At 36.0% G+C, this 13,841-nt stretch overlaps 1 protein-coding gene across 9 annotated transcripts in view; it reads left to right on the top strand.

The window, feature by feature from the left end:
• CEP112 (centrosomal protein 112) overlaps positions 1 to 13,841 on the top strand; it is a 401,294-nt gene that overhangs the window by 164,915 nt on the left and 222,538 nt on the right. For all 9 annotated transcript variants that reach the window (XR_007412846.1, XR_007412847.1, XM_049113963.1 and 6 more), the window contains one exon: positions 8,027 to 8,134. Coding sequence is in view for 7 of the 9 variants with exons in the window: in XM_049113963.1 (XP_048969920.1) it covers positions 8,027 to 8,134 (108 nt within the window). In the remaining 2 variants the exon portion in view is untranslated. The remainder of the gene's footprint in view (positions 1 to 8,026; positions 8,135 to 13,841) is intronic.

Raw genomic sequence — 13,841 nt, 5'->3', positions numbered from 1 at the left:
GTGTTCTATATTTACCTATTCTCTGTGAAACAAATAAATGACTGAAAAAGACAGCCATGTTTTTTGAAGTACTGGCAGGAATCCTAAATGAAACTTTTTAATCTTATAAATTGACTGCATGAATGTCAGCTAGCTAGGTCCTCCTGGGGCCTCCACTAGCCACTTGACTTCTAGTTAATTTTTCTCCCCTTGAAAATACATCCTTGTTAAATGGTATTTGCTGCTAAATATCTGACTTTAAATTTAATTCCTTTTTTTTTTTTTTTCACAGTCATCAGCTACATGATATTAGCTTTGGACTTGGAGAACACACTGGCTTGCCATGCAAACAAAATTCTGAAACATTGCTTTTGACTAGTGAGGGTACTCTGGCTCCTTGTACATTTGAAACTGGGTAGCAGTTTCTTATATTCTTAGAGATCGTAAATTTAGTTCATCATCCTATTATTGCTGTTGAATTAAAGAATGCCATATGGATATATTTGTGTCATTAAGGATAAATGGATCACAAACAGACAAAGAAAGAGTCATCATATGGACCATTCACTGTGACTTACACCTTTGTCCTCTTGTCCTTTAAGGATCATGCTAGCTCATGTAATTTTAAATAAGGCTTTTTTAGACCAGTTTTAAGATAATAAAACATCCAATATAAATGGAAGCATTTTCTCTCAGTTACTTTTTGATGATAATGAAGAAATCTCTCTACTCTTCTCACATTTGGAATTTTGTCTTTAAATAGATTAGGTAGCAGAAGAAAAATCCTAGAATTCTATCTAAATGTTTCAATAGAAGCTATTGTGGTCATTCATCAATTCCAAATGACAGCATCCAGAGACTGTGTCTAAGTATCTGGCTTTGAAAACCAAAATGAAATAAAAACAGCAAAACAAATAATTAAAAGAAATTTTAACTTTTATCCTTAAATGCTTAACGTAAGAGGAGTAAGTGGAGCTTTTTCCTTGTAAAATTCGTCAATGACTAATCTCTTTTGCAGACAGAATATAAGCCAAAAAAATCTACTGAGGACATTGGACTGGAAAATATGTTATTTTTTTCTGCATTTGACTGATTAGAAGTGTTATTGATTGTGAAATAGTAACATTATTATTTTTTAATATATCTCAATTATTTTATTGACTTACTGGCCAAGGATTCAACAGACTTGACTTCTTTTTTCATTCATTTATAAAAAATTTATGAATACTTGCTCTATACCAGCCATTGTTGTTGATTCTGGGAATTCAGAGTTTATTAGACATATTTGTGGCTTGAATGATAGACCAGCACATAAAAGCTTGTGATTTAATAAGTGAATAAACAGGTCAGTAAGAGAGCTCAGAGGAGGGCACCTAAGCTAGCCCAGTGAGTTTGGCACTTATCTGCAATTATGGCATCTTTGTTGTAATTGCTAATTTCTCAGATATTTACTTATTGAAATGTTACTAGTAGTGAATTTAGTAAGGTTACTGATTGTAAGATCAGACAGACAATGCAGTTTTATTTCTATATACCAGCAGCCAACAAATAGAAAATAAAATTGGAAAAGATACCATAGCACGAGAAAGGTTCACGTATATACCTAAGAATAAATCTAACAAAAAAACGTGCAAGGCCTCTGTTTTAAAAACTGGAAAACATTGAGAGAAACCAAAGAAGACCTAAATAAATTGGTGGATTCAAAGACTCAATGCCATAAACACGTCGGTTTTCCCCACATTAATCTATAAAATCAATATAGTTCTAAAAATCAAAATGTTAGTAGTGGTTCTTTTGTTCCTTTGGGGTTTTTTTTGGTGGGGGGTGAAGAGAAATGAGAGAAACTGGCAACTAATTCTAAAACGTATATGAAAATGCAAAGGACTGAGAATTGCTCTGGCAATCTGGAAGAACACAACATATATGACCAGATACTGAGACTCATATTCAGTTATAATATTAATACAGCATGGTTTGGGCACAAGGATGATCAGTGTTACAGACGAAGGAGACCCAAAATTAGACTCTCATGTACATGATCAACCTGACTCAGGTCGAAGGAAGTGCTGCAGTGCAGCAGGGAAAGAATGATCATTTTAATACATGCCACCATGTCAGCTTGGTAACCACGTGGGGGAAAAAAAAGAATCTTTCCTTTTACCCCATTCACAAAATTAATTCCAGGATTATAGATGTACAAGTGATAGGTAAAACAATAAAACTTTCAGAAGAAAATGTAGAAACATTTTTGATAGTTGGAACTAGGGAAAGATTTTCTAAATAGGAAACAAATAGGCATAAAAACCCAAAATATTGTTGAATTTAACCTTATTAAAATTAAATAAACTTCTCATTAAGAAAGTGGAAAGGCAAAAAAAAAAAAAAAAAAAAAGAAAGAAAGTGGAAAGGCTTCCTCAGAGTGGAAGATATTTGTAATTCAGATGTGGAGCTAAAATTCATTTCCAGAGCAGATCAACAACTCCCACAAATCGATCAGGACAGATACCAGAAATACTGTTTGTCCTATATCAACTTATGGTTTTTTTCTCACAAAAGAACTGTAGGTATAATCAGTTAATGTTATTCACTGGTTTTCCCTGCTAAGGATATTAGTTCCTACTAAGTCTTTAGCCAAGCACAGAAAAATGATGTCTTTCTGCCATTTATATCTATCTGCCTTCCTGCCTGTTTCTATTGATCTACTGATCAATTGATTGATCTATCTACCAGAACATACTTGAAGGTTAATTTTTATAGCTTACCTAAATATGTATTAAATACAAAAATATATTTTGAATTGTATATTCGTATATAACTGTCTGCTTGTTATAATGTGAATTGTACATGTCGAATTCCTCCAAATATAATAACACAAGAGGACTTTGCTAGAGAAAAAAAAAACAATAACTTATGACCCTCTTTGACAGTGACTACCAGGTGTCCATGCCTGCTTTCTTACTCATAGAGCCCTGATTTTATTTAGGGCAACATTAGACACAGTTTTAAAACTGCAGTTTCTCACCTTGCAGATGGAGCTTACTTTTTAATGTAGTTCTAGTGAATGAGATGGCAAACAGCATAATTAATTTGTTATTGACAGGAACTTGCAGGAAAGCTCCTTCAAAGGGTATTCAGCTCAGCTAATACGGACCCTTTGCCCTTCGCTTCATGTTCAGAGCTGCAGAAGCCATTTTGCAACTATTATAGGAAGGTTGAGTTGCAGAGACCTAACCCTGACATCTTTGAACTGCCAGTGTGGCAGCCTATTTTTGAACTTGTGGCACAAGGAAAAACATAAAGAGCCCATGTTATTTACGCATGCATGGTCTCTTGGGTTTTCTTTTCCATGTAGCTGAAGGACCCAATGCCTGAGGCACCAGAGGAGGAAAACACCACCCTCCCCTTCCTTCTTTAAACACTAAACATTCGCAGAAATACACCCAACTCCTTTTTGCTCCTAATTTGCCCACCAAGCTTTACTCCTAGGTTTTCTTGAAGCTAGAGTTACACTGTAAAGGAGTGTTGTTGTTAATTTCCTAACCCTTGAAGTTGAACGGAATGTAGAATGATGTATGAGGAAGCAGGATCTTTTGTATCTATGGCAACTGAGAACACTGTTTTTATACAAAGTCTTTTACAAGACTTTAAATTTTTTTGTTACATTGTTGAAGGAAAATGGAGTGGGGCCTTGCATTTTCGGTCAGTATCATCTAATATGACATGCATTTCCTTTTCTTATATCAGTTATTTACTATGAATTTGTCTTAATGTTTAGGTATAAAAGGTCTTTTCATGTGTTTTAAATTGTTATCCATTTTGGTTATAGAAGATGATTCTGTTTTTTCTTGAAGGTACTGAATTTTTACACACATAGAGTACATAAAGGCCTTAGTTTTTATTTTAAGTTCTAAGTATTTTAACTATTTAAATACTTATTTACTTTTAATATACAATCTGTACCGAGATAAAATAAGAACCTAAAATCAACTTCATATGAAGCTCTGTCTTGAAAGTACTAAATAAACCAGATCTTCTCTTCTTGATACAGCTTTCCTTTTTTTCATCCCCTTTTGCTTTTGCCAATTATTTTATTCATCCTTAAGGATTTAATGCATATTTATTCTGCATACTATACCAATTAGTTCATAATTAAGATACAAAAGAATTATAAATCATAGTTCCTTTTATTCAGTAGCTCATGATCTAGATGAATAAACAAAGCTCACACGTTTGAAACACTTCCATACTATAGAGAAAAACAGCGTGCTATGGAAATAGATGTTAAGTCCTTGAATGTAGAGAGAAGGAAGGCACTTTATAAGTTGGTGGGATTAAAAAACACCTCAGAAGACACCTAGGTGGCTCAGTGGTTGAGTGTCTGCCTTTGGCTCAGATTGTTGTCCCGGGGTCCTGGGATTGAGTCCCACATCAGGCTCTCTGCAGGGAGCCTGCTTCACCCTCTGCCTGTCTCTGCCTCTCTCTCTGTGTCTCTCACGAATAAATAAAAATAAAATCTTAAAAAAAAAAACACCTCAGAGAGAGGAGAGTAGATGAGTCATCCTTGAAGACCATCACTTTGGACGAAGGGAAAAACTTGAAGGGGCTTTCCAGATAGCACAAAGAGCAAAAGGCTCTTTTTGAATCGAGACATGGCTAATGTTGGAAATGCCAAGGATCTTGGAGTATAGGGAGCGCAGACTGCCTTCTGCTGGAGGTCTGATGTGAAGAGCACTGAAGTAGAGAAAGACTGGAAACCCATGTCTTGAGTTAGAAACAGAGGGCAACAAAGTGGGCTTGAGTATGGGTCCTTCAGTAATTCCTTAGTAAATGTGTTCTCGGCCACTGTACTGACTACCTGTGGATCAATACTCTTACAACTCTGATTGTTGAATTTGGAAGCAGATGACTTAGTGTTATTAGGGTTGCACTCTTTGGATTTTACGAAGAAATACTTAGGCTAAATCTCATGCCATAATTTAGATACCCCAGACCTTGCTGTGAGAAGCAGGAAGCAAGATGTACTGTTGGACAGCAGTAGTGAGTGGCTATATGCATTTTTTTCTTATCTAATGCAACTGGCTACTCTTCACCTAACATCTTTGCTTCTGGAGCCTTAAGGTTTAATCATGTCTGAAAAAATGCATTTGAATGATTTTTTTAAAATTTAAGATGAGAAACTGAAGGAACATTTTTAGGATTCATTTCCTCTGATATTCATATTGTGTCTAATCCTAGCAGTTGCCAAAAGGTAACCTGGAAGAGAGCATGGTGTACAACTAAAAAAGAAACATCTCAACCAATCAGTGAAGCAGAATAATAAATATAGAGTAGCCACTGGTAGGACGATTGTCATATTAACTGACAATTGTTTCAGAAAAAAAAAACAACACAAACTTCTGAGACATAGTCAAACCAGAGGAAGAAAGACAAATGAAAAACTGCACTAGGAAGGTGCCATTTTCATGTTATTTATATGGAGCGATTTTTCATTACTATATATAAGAACATTTCTTTCTTGCCACATATAAATGAGCATCTGGCAAGAGCAAGATAATCATACATTATCTCTAATTTTGTATGTGATAGAAAGTGTCAGATTCAACATGATCTTGTATATGTTATTAAGAATCTGCATCCTAAATGTTGAAAATTGTTTATTCAGCAAATCTCAAACCTAGGTATATACACTTGGTTTGTCTTTTTTCTGCTTCATTTGATTATTGGGTCCCTATAGGTGCCAGGCAGTGTGCTAAATTGTTTGGATACGTGAGTGAACGTGGGGTTACATTACCATGGGTGAGGCAGACATTAAAATGAGCCCTAAGGAGTAAGTAAATTGTATTATATACTTGAAGGTGATATGTCCTATGGTAAAAAGGAACAGTAGATCAGCAAAAGGGAGACTTAAGAGGACTGGGGCAGGAGGAGGGCTGCAATTTAAATAGGGTGGTCAGGGAGGCTTCACAAAGATGACCTTTAAGCAGAAACTTAAGATTTTGAGAAAAAAGCCATGTGACTCTCTGAGGGGAAGCTTCCAGAGGATCTCTGGCATGTCTCTGGCATGCAAAGAGGCAGATGGGCTGGAATGGTGGTGGTGATGGTATAGAGTAGCAGAGATGAATTGAGAGCAGTACCTGGGATTGGATGAAGCCTTGTGGGATATGGCATAGTGTTTGACTTTTAATTTTTTTATGATAACAGCTTTATTAAGATATAATTCACATATGGGGTGCCCAGGTGGCTCAGTCAGTTAAATGTCCAACTCCATCTCAGCTCAGGTCTTGATCTCAGGGTTATGAATGCAAGCCCCATGCTGGGCATGGAGCCTCCTTAAAAAAAAAAATTTTTTTTAAAAAAGGATATAGGGATCCCTGGGTGGTGCAGCGGTTTAGAGCCTGCCTTTGGCCCAGGGCGTGATCCTGGAGACCCGGGATCGAATCCCACGTTGGGCTCCCAGTGCATGGAGCCTGCTTCTCCCTCTGCCTGTGTCTCTGCCTCTCTCTCTCTCTCTCTCTCTCTCTCTCTCTCTGTGACTATCACAAATAAATAAAAATTTTAAAAAAAGGATATAAATCACATACCAGGAATTAAATTCATTTTAAGTGTAACAATTTAATCATTTTTAATATACTTAACAATTGTGTATCCATCAGCATAATAGATTTTTAAAAAAGATTTTTTTATTTTAGAGAGAGAGAGCATGAGCAGGAGGGGCAGAGGGAGAGGCAGGTGTGGAGGGAGAGGGAGAGGGTGAGAATCTGAAGCAGACTCCACGCAGAGCGCAGAGCCCATCTCCTGTCTCAGTCTCATGACCTGAAGATCACAGCCCAAGCTAAAACCAAGAGTAGGTCGCTTAACCAACTGCACCACCCAAGCACCCCAGGACAATCAGTTTTAAATTTCCATTGCCTCCAAAAGAAATCTGACACCCTTTAGCAGTCAGTGCTCACCCTCAACTCCCTCTCACTCTAGGCAACCACTAGTCTACTTGCTGTTTCTATGGATTTGCCTTCTGTATCACATTTAATATAAATGGAATCATAATACATAGTCTTGTGTGTGTGACTGCCTCCTTTCACTTAGCACAGTGCTTTCAAGGTTCCCCATATTATAACACATATTAGTATTTCATTCCTTCTTATGGTTCAGTGATGCTCCTATGTATCGACCTTGTTTTGTTTATCCATTATCCATTGGTGAACATCTGGGTTATTTCATACTCTTTTTGGCTATTATGAATAATGCTGCTACAAACATTTGTTTTTTTTTTTTTTTTTTTTTTAACATTTGTGTAAGTTTTTGCGTGGATGTTTTAATTTCTCACCCAGGAGTGGAATTCCTGGCACATATGGTAACCATGTTTATCCTTTTGAGGAACTGCCAAACTGTCTTCCATTTTACATTCCCAGCAGCAGGGTTTGAGGGTTCTGATTTCTCCACATCTTCACCAATACTTGCTGTTATCGGTCTTGATTGAAGCCATCCTAGGGGGCGCGAAGTGATACGTCATTATTGTTTCAATTTGAAATTGCCTAATGGCAGTGATGTTGATCGTCTTCTCATATGCTTTTTTGGCCATTTGTATATCTTCTTTGGAGAAATATCTTTTCAGTTCCTTTACCCATTTTAATATAGAGTATAATTGCCCATTTCTTAGTGGGCTGTAAGCATTCTTTATGTATTCTTGATACAAGTCCCCTGTCAGATACATGGCTTACAAATATTTTCTCCCATTCAGCATATGCCAAGGCCTTAAAAATTCTTGTAGAATAAATATTTGAATATTCAAAGTTATATTTCCATTATAGTTCCATTTTTATAGCATCAGAATGTAGTCAGTTATATTCCAGTGTTAATTTTCCTGACAAACTATTAAAGATATGTAAATAAATTGACAGAGCTTTCATTATCTTATCATCTTAAAATTCACCATTATGATCCATAGGGGGTGTTTAAAATCTGCCATTTTAATGAATGGTCAAACTACAAAAACATGGAATAAATTTTTTGTTTAAAAAATATAATATTTGATTTTTAAATTTTATAGATGGAAAAAGTGGAGGCCGATCTAACTAGATCCAAGTCTCTTCGTGAGAAGCAATCAAAGGAGTTTTTATGGCAGCTGGAGGATGTCAAACAACGATATGAACAGCAGGTTAGTCTTTCATTTTGATGATGCCATTGAATTTTTAAATGCTATAATCTCTTTTGTAAGAATTTCATTATAGGGGTACCTGGCTGGCTTAGTCGGTGGAGTATGCAACTCTTGATCTTGAGGCTATAAGTGTGAACCCCACGTTGGGTGTAGAGACTTAAAGATGAAATCTTAAAAAGATATATGATAAAATCCCTTCACAATGAAAATGTTACTAAGAATGTTATTATCAATACATATGAATCATTTGAAATAAAATCTGTTTTAGTAAAATCCAGAAATAGGATTTTAGCTCTTCACTGAAGTCTATTACAGTGGTTTGTTAATCTGCATGTTTAATTGAAACTTTTATGGTAATTCTTGAGTCCTTCTGTTCCTGTCAGAGCATAAATCTGAGTTGCTTATTTATTTAAGAAATAGTTTTTGGTACCTACCATGTCCCGACTCTGGGCAGAGCAGTAAGCCAACTGACGACGTACCTTTTCACACAGAGCATATACTGCATTTTTTAACAATCATTTAAAATTTTTTTTCTAATTTAAACTTAGTTAACATATATAGTGTATTATTAATTTCAGGGGTAGAATTTAGTGATTCATCAGTTGCATATAACACCCAGTGCTCATTCCATCACGTGCCCTCCTTAACGCCCATCACCCAATTACCCCATACCCCCACCAGTCTTCCCTCCAGCAACCCTCAGCTTATTTCCTAGAGTTGAGTCTCTTATGGTTTGCCCCTCTCTCTATTTTTATGTTATTTTATTTTTCCTTCCTTTCTCCTATATGCATCTGTTTTGTTTCTTATATTCCACATATGAGTGAAATCATATTGTATTTGTCTTTCTCTGAATGACTTATTTTGCTTAGCATAATACTCTCTAGTTCCATCCATATCATTGCAAATGGCAAGATTTCATTCTTTTTGATGACTGATATTCCATTGTATATACATACCACATCTTCTTTATCCATTCATCTGTCAAAGAATATCTGAGCTCTTTCCATATTTTGGCTATTGGGACATTGCTGCTATAAACATTGGGGTGCAGGTGCCCCCTTGAATCACTCACTGTGTTTGTATCCTTTGGGTAAATACCTAGTTAGGGCAGTTGCTGGGTCATAGAAACTTGTCAAAGAATTTATCAAACTCAACACCCAAAAACCAAAAAATCCAGACAAGAAATGGACACAGACATGAGCAGACATTTCTCCAAAGAAAACATACAAATGGCTAATAGAACATATGCTACATTTTGGTGAGCAGCCAGCCTATTAATTAAAAAAACACAAAATAATTTCGGAGAGTGACTAATGAAAGAGGAAGAAAGTATGTACAGAGGCCTTGTTGGGTGGAGGTGGAAGGGGGATTACCATCATTGACAGGTGGTCAGGGAAGCCCTCTGAGCAGGAGAACCTTGTGCTGAGAATCTTGAAAACCCGGGATGAGCCAGCCATGAAGTCTCTTGGAGGAATAGTATTCCAGGCTAGCGGAACAGTGAGTGCAAGGATCTGAGATGAGAGCAACTTGAGAGTGTTGAAGGAACAAAAATGACAGAAAAAGACGGTTCAGCAGGAATGTAGAGGGGAAGATTCCAGCTGTAGGAGATGGGGTGAGAACTCGGCTTGGACTAGGACCAGGACAATCCAGAGCAGCATAAGAAGTTTGGATTTGGATCTGCATCTTATTTACCTAATAAAAAAAGTTTTATTTTCATCTTTTCTAAAACTGTATTCCTGCTAATTCTTGGAATATTCAAGGTGGTTATTAATTTTTACTTATTTGTTTAATTTGCTTGCCTTGTTTCCTTAAACATCTGGAAAAATGTTAATTAGCTTAATTACTAAGTTAAGAAATTGTTTTTCTAAAGACAATATTTGAATCTTTTTATTCTGAAAACCTGAATAATTTTTTCATTATTATATTTTCAAGTCCTTATTAAGTGGCTACTACATCAAAAACTAATAATCTTGTAATGATTACTGAATTTTAATCCCTCTCCTAAGTGATAGCAATTAGGGGCTCAGTTGAGTTCCATGAAAAGGAATTCTGATCTGACATGTATGTAACCTTATGGCTGTTATGTTGTTGTCGCTCTTTTAATTTTAAAATGTTTGTAAATATACCTGAGTTACTTTCATAGTGATGGTTTAAAGTTCGCAAATCGGTCCTTCTTTATTTGCATTATCTGCGTTTTGCTCTATTCTGTCTATGCAAATCACACCCATCCTTCAAGACTTGCTTCCTGCTCCTACACTTCCCTACAATGTCACAGGACCTTTTTGGCCCACACCCAGTTCTTCCTTCTCTGAAATTACAGCATTAATCATCTCATTATTCTGTACACTTAAATCAGTTCTTGTATTGTAAAATATCATGTAGAGCTGTTTTTATCCAGGGTGGAGTGCAGTCTACAAGGAAGCAGAAACTTTCTCTTCTATTTCTTCCAATCTCTGTTACATTATATTTCTGATTGAGCTGATAATAGAAATACATTATAGAATTCATTATATTGTTTAATTGATTGGAGTAGAAAAGATTAATTGATTGGGAGAAAGAAGGAACATAAGATGACCAAATATAAATAAGAATAGTAAGGAAGGTCAAGAAGTGTTGCATATTATGCTCTAGTTATGAGGTATAACTGAGATGATTTGGGGATTAAAAGCAATATTAAAAGCAAAAATAAAAACAAGAGAAATGTCAGTTCCTCTAAATAAATTGGTGGAGTAACAGGAAACCCCAACTCTGTCTCCCAGGTGGAGAGAGGAAACTCAACAAGTTAAAAACCATTTCTGGGGATCCCTGGGTGGCGCAGTGGTTTAGCGCCTGCCTTTGGCCTAGGGTGTGATCCTGGAGACCCAGGATCGAATCCCACATCGGGCTCCCGGTACATGGAGCCTGCTTCTCCCTCTGCCTATGTCTCTGCCTCTCTCTCTCTCTCTCTGTGTGACTATCATAAATAAATTAAAAAAAAAATTAAAAAAAAACAAAACCATTTCTGTGACACAGATATGACTCAGAAACTATTGTGTTTCAGGGTGAGTATAAGGAGGAGACGCATTCTCTTTGAGAGTTTAAAAAATTATATTTTCAGGAGTGCCTAGGTGGCTTAGTCTGTTGAGTGTCTAACTCTGGGTTTTGGCTCTGGTCATGATCTCATGGTCTTGAGATCAAGTCTCAAATTGGGCTCCTCCATCAACAGAGTGTCTGCTGGAGATTCACTCACTCTCCCTCTGCTCCTCTCCTCCCTCCCTCTCTCTCTCTTCCTCTGCCTCCCACTCCCCACTCAGTTTCTCTCTGTCTCTCACTTTCTCTCTGTCTCTCCCTCTTGCTCTCTAAAATAAATAAATAAATGAATAAATAAATAAATAAATAAATAAATAAATAAATAAATAAATAAATTTTAATTTGTATTTTCTTTTTGGTGATAATCTTCTGGTGGCAAATGTATAACCAGATATAGCCAAGTGACTTCAATGCCTGATTTGCATTTATTTTGTGATTGTTTTGGCACATCTCTGGCTTCTTAAAGTTGGATACATAAGAAAAATCACCATGGAAAATTAACATTTGACTAAATAAAAATTATTTTAAGTTAAAAAAAGAAGAAATAATATTTTGCAATGAATGTGATAGGCCAAAAATGATTCTCTTATAAAGTTAATAAATTTGTAACAAATAAAAATAATTAGTATATAAATTAAGTAATTATCACAAATCATAAGAAAATCATTAATGTCCCAATAAGTGACCTCGCAAAGGACAGAAACAGATAAGAAACTAATTGAATAAATGACCATGTAGAAACATCTTTAGCCTTAGTATCAATAAAAATGCAAATTAGAATTAACAATGATGTACCATCTAAAATTGGCAAAAGTTTAGTGAAATTTGTACTTTCATATATTGCTGGTGACATTTAAATTAATGCAGCCTTTTTGGAGAGAATTTTGGCAGTATCTACCAAGAGTCATAAAAAGTATTTATACCCGCTGGCCCAGTTATTTTTAATCTCAGACAGAAACATTCAAACAATAATATTAGTTATTTTTTAGGTGATGGAATCATGGTTGATTCTTTTTCTATACTCCCTCCTTTACACATTGTGACTGTCTTTTTTAATGTGACAGTTATGTTTTTAATTTAAAAATACACTTACATCGTGTGAATCACCAAATTCTACACCTGAAACCAATTTTACCATATATATTAACTAACTAGAGTTTAAATAAAAACTTTAAAAAATACACTTGTGTAAATTTTGGAAGAATGTAGGTTTCAAAGGTTTTTCTCAGAATGATAGTTTTAAAAATCTACTAAAGTTTTGTCTTTGTATAGTCTTGCCTAAAAATACTTAATCAGAGAAATTAGTTTTTTAAAGAATTGATACTATTTATAGAAACTACATGCTGTGGGGGTGTCTAGGTGGCTCAGTTCATTGAGTGTCTGACTCTTGATTTTGGCTCAAGTCATGATCTCAGGGTTGTGGGACTGAGTCCCCTGTTGAGCTCCATGCTTGGAGTGAAGCCTACTTAAGATTATCTTCTCCCTCTCTGCCCCCCCCCCGCCCCCCCGCTCCTGCTTGCACTTTCTCTCTCTCAAAAAAAAAAAGGAAAGAAAGAAATGTTGGCAAATCGAACTCCAATAAAAAAATATACAAAAAAAAGAACTTTGCCAAGAAAAGATAAAAAAAAAAAAATTAGCACAGAACAAGGCACAGCAAAAAAAAAAAAAAAAAAAAAAGAAAGGAAGAAACTGCTGTTGCATTAACTTTTCTGCATTTCATTTTCATGAAAAGGGGATAAATGATACAATTGTCATGCAAGTGTGTGACAGTAGTTAAAAAAAAGCTCACTTAAGGATCTCTCAGATCTTGGTGATTTCACCCATTTTATTCTTCCTGTATCTATAGGCCTGTTTATTAGACTTGGTGTTGAGATTGAAGATCCCAGGCAGTAACTCACTAGGAAAAGAAAACACAGGAATACGAGCTAATAGATTTTAGGAGAATATTTATTTATTTATTTGAGAGAGAGAGATAGAGATAGCCAGAGAGTACAAGCAGGGAGAAGAGGGAGTAGCGGACTCCCCACTGATCAGGGAGCCAACTTGGGACTTGATCTCAGGACCTTGATCGGGACGTGAGCCAAAGGCAGGTGCTTAACTGACTGAGCCACCCAGGTGCCCCAGGAGAATATTTATTGATGTGATAATATGCCAACTTTTAAAATCCATTCCAGCAGAAAATTTTATTACCTGGAACAGTAAGTAGTCCCCCAGACCACTCCAAATTGTTAAGATTTTTACTGTGAAAGTTTATTATGAGAAATGATAGGCATATAGTTGTGGTCCCTACAAGCTAGCAAAAGTTCTCTAAAAATGAAGCCAATTAAACTAAGCTCATTTCCTTTTTTGAGCGGGGGTCAGGCTGGTAGATAAGGAAAGTATAGCTGGACTTCACTGAGCCACCTGGTAAGGTCCTTCATGAAGGCAATATGGAAAAAATGCTTTAGATATTGGTGCAGTTATGTGGCTAAGTGGTAGGTCAAAGGGCCATCACTGGATGATGATACAGAGGTAATGTTCCCTGCTTCCCCAGAGTTCAGAGGAGTAGTTAACACGTGGGACATGAAAATCAGTACTCTGAAGCTTTAAACAGCTGAAATTAAGATGATTAAATTTATTAGGATTGAATATAAAATCC

Source organism: Canis lupus, chromosome 9, assembly GCF_003254725.2.
Source record: "Canis lupus dingo isolate Sandy chromosome 9, ASM325472v2, whole genome shotgun sequence".
NCBI classification, from domain to species: Eukaryota; Metazoa; Chordata; class Mammalia; order Carnivora; family Canidae; genus Canis; species Canis lupus.
The sequence above is the reverse complement of the archived record's forward strand: the minus strand, read 5'-3'. Positions and strand labels throughout refer to the sequence as shown.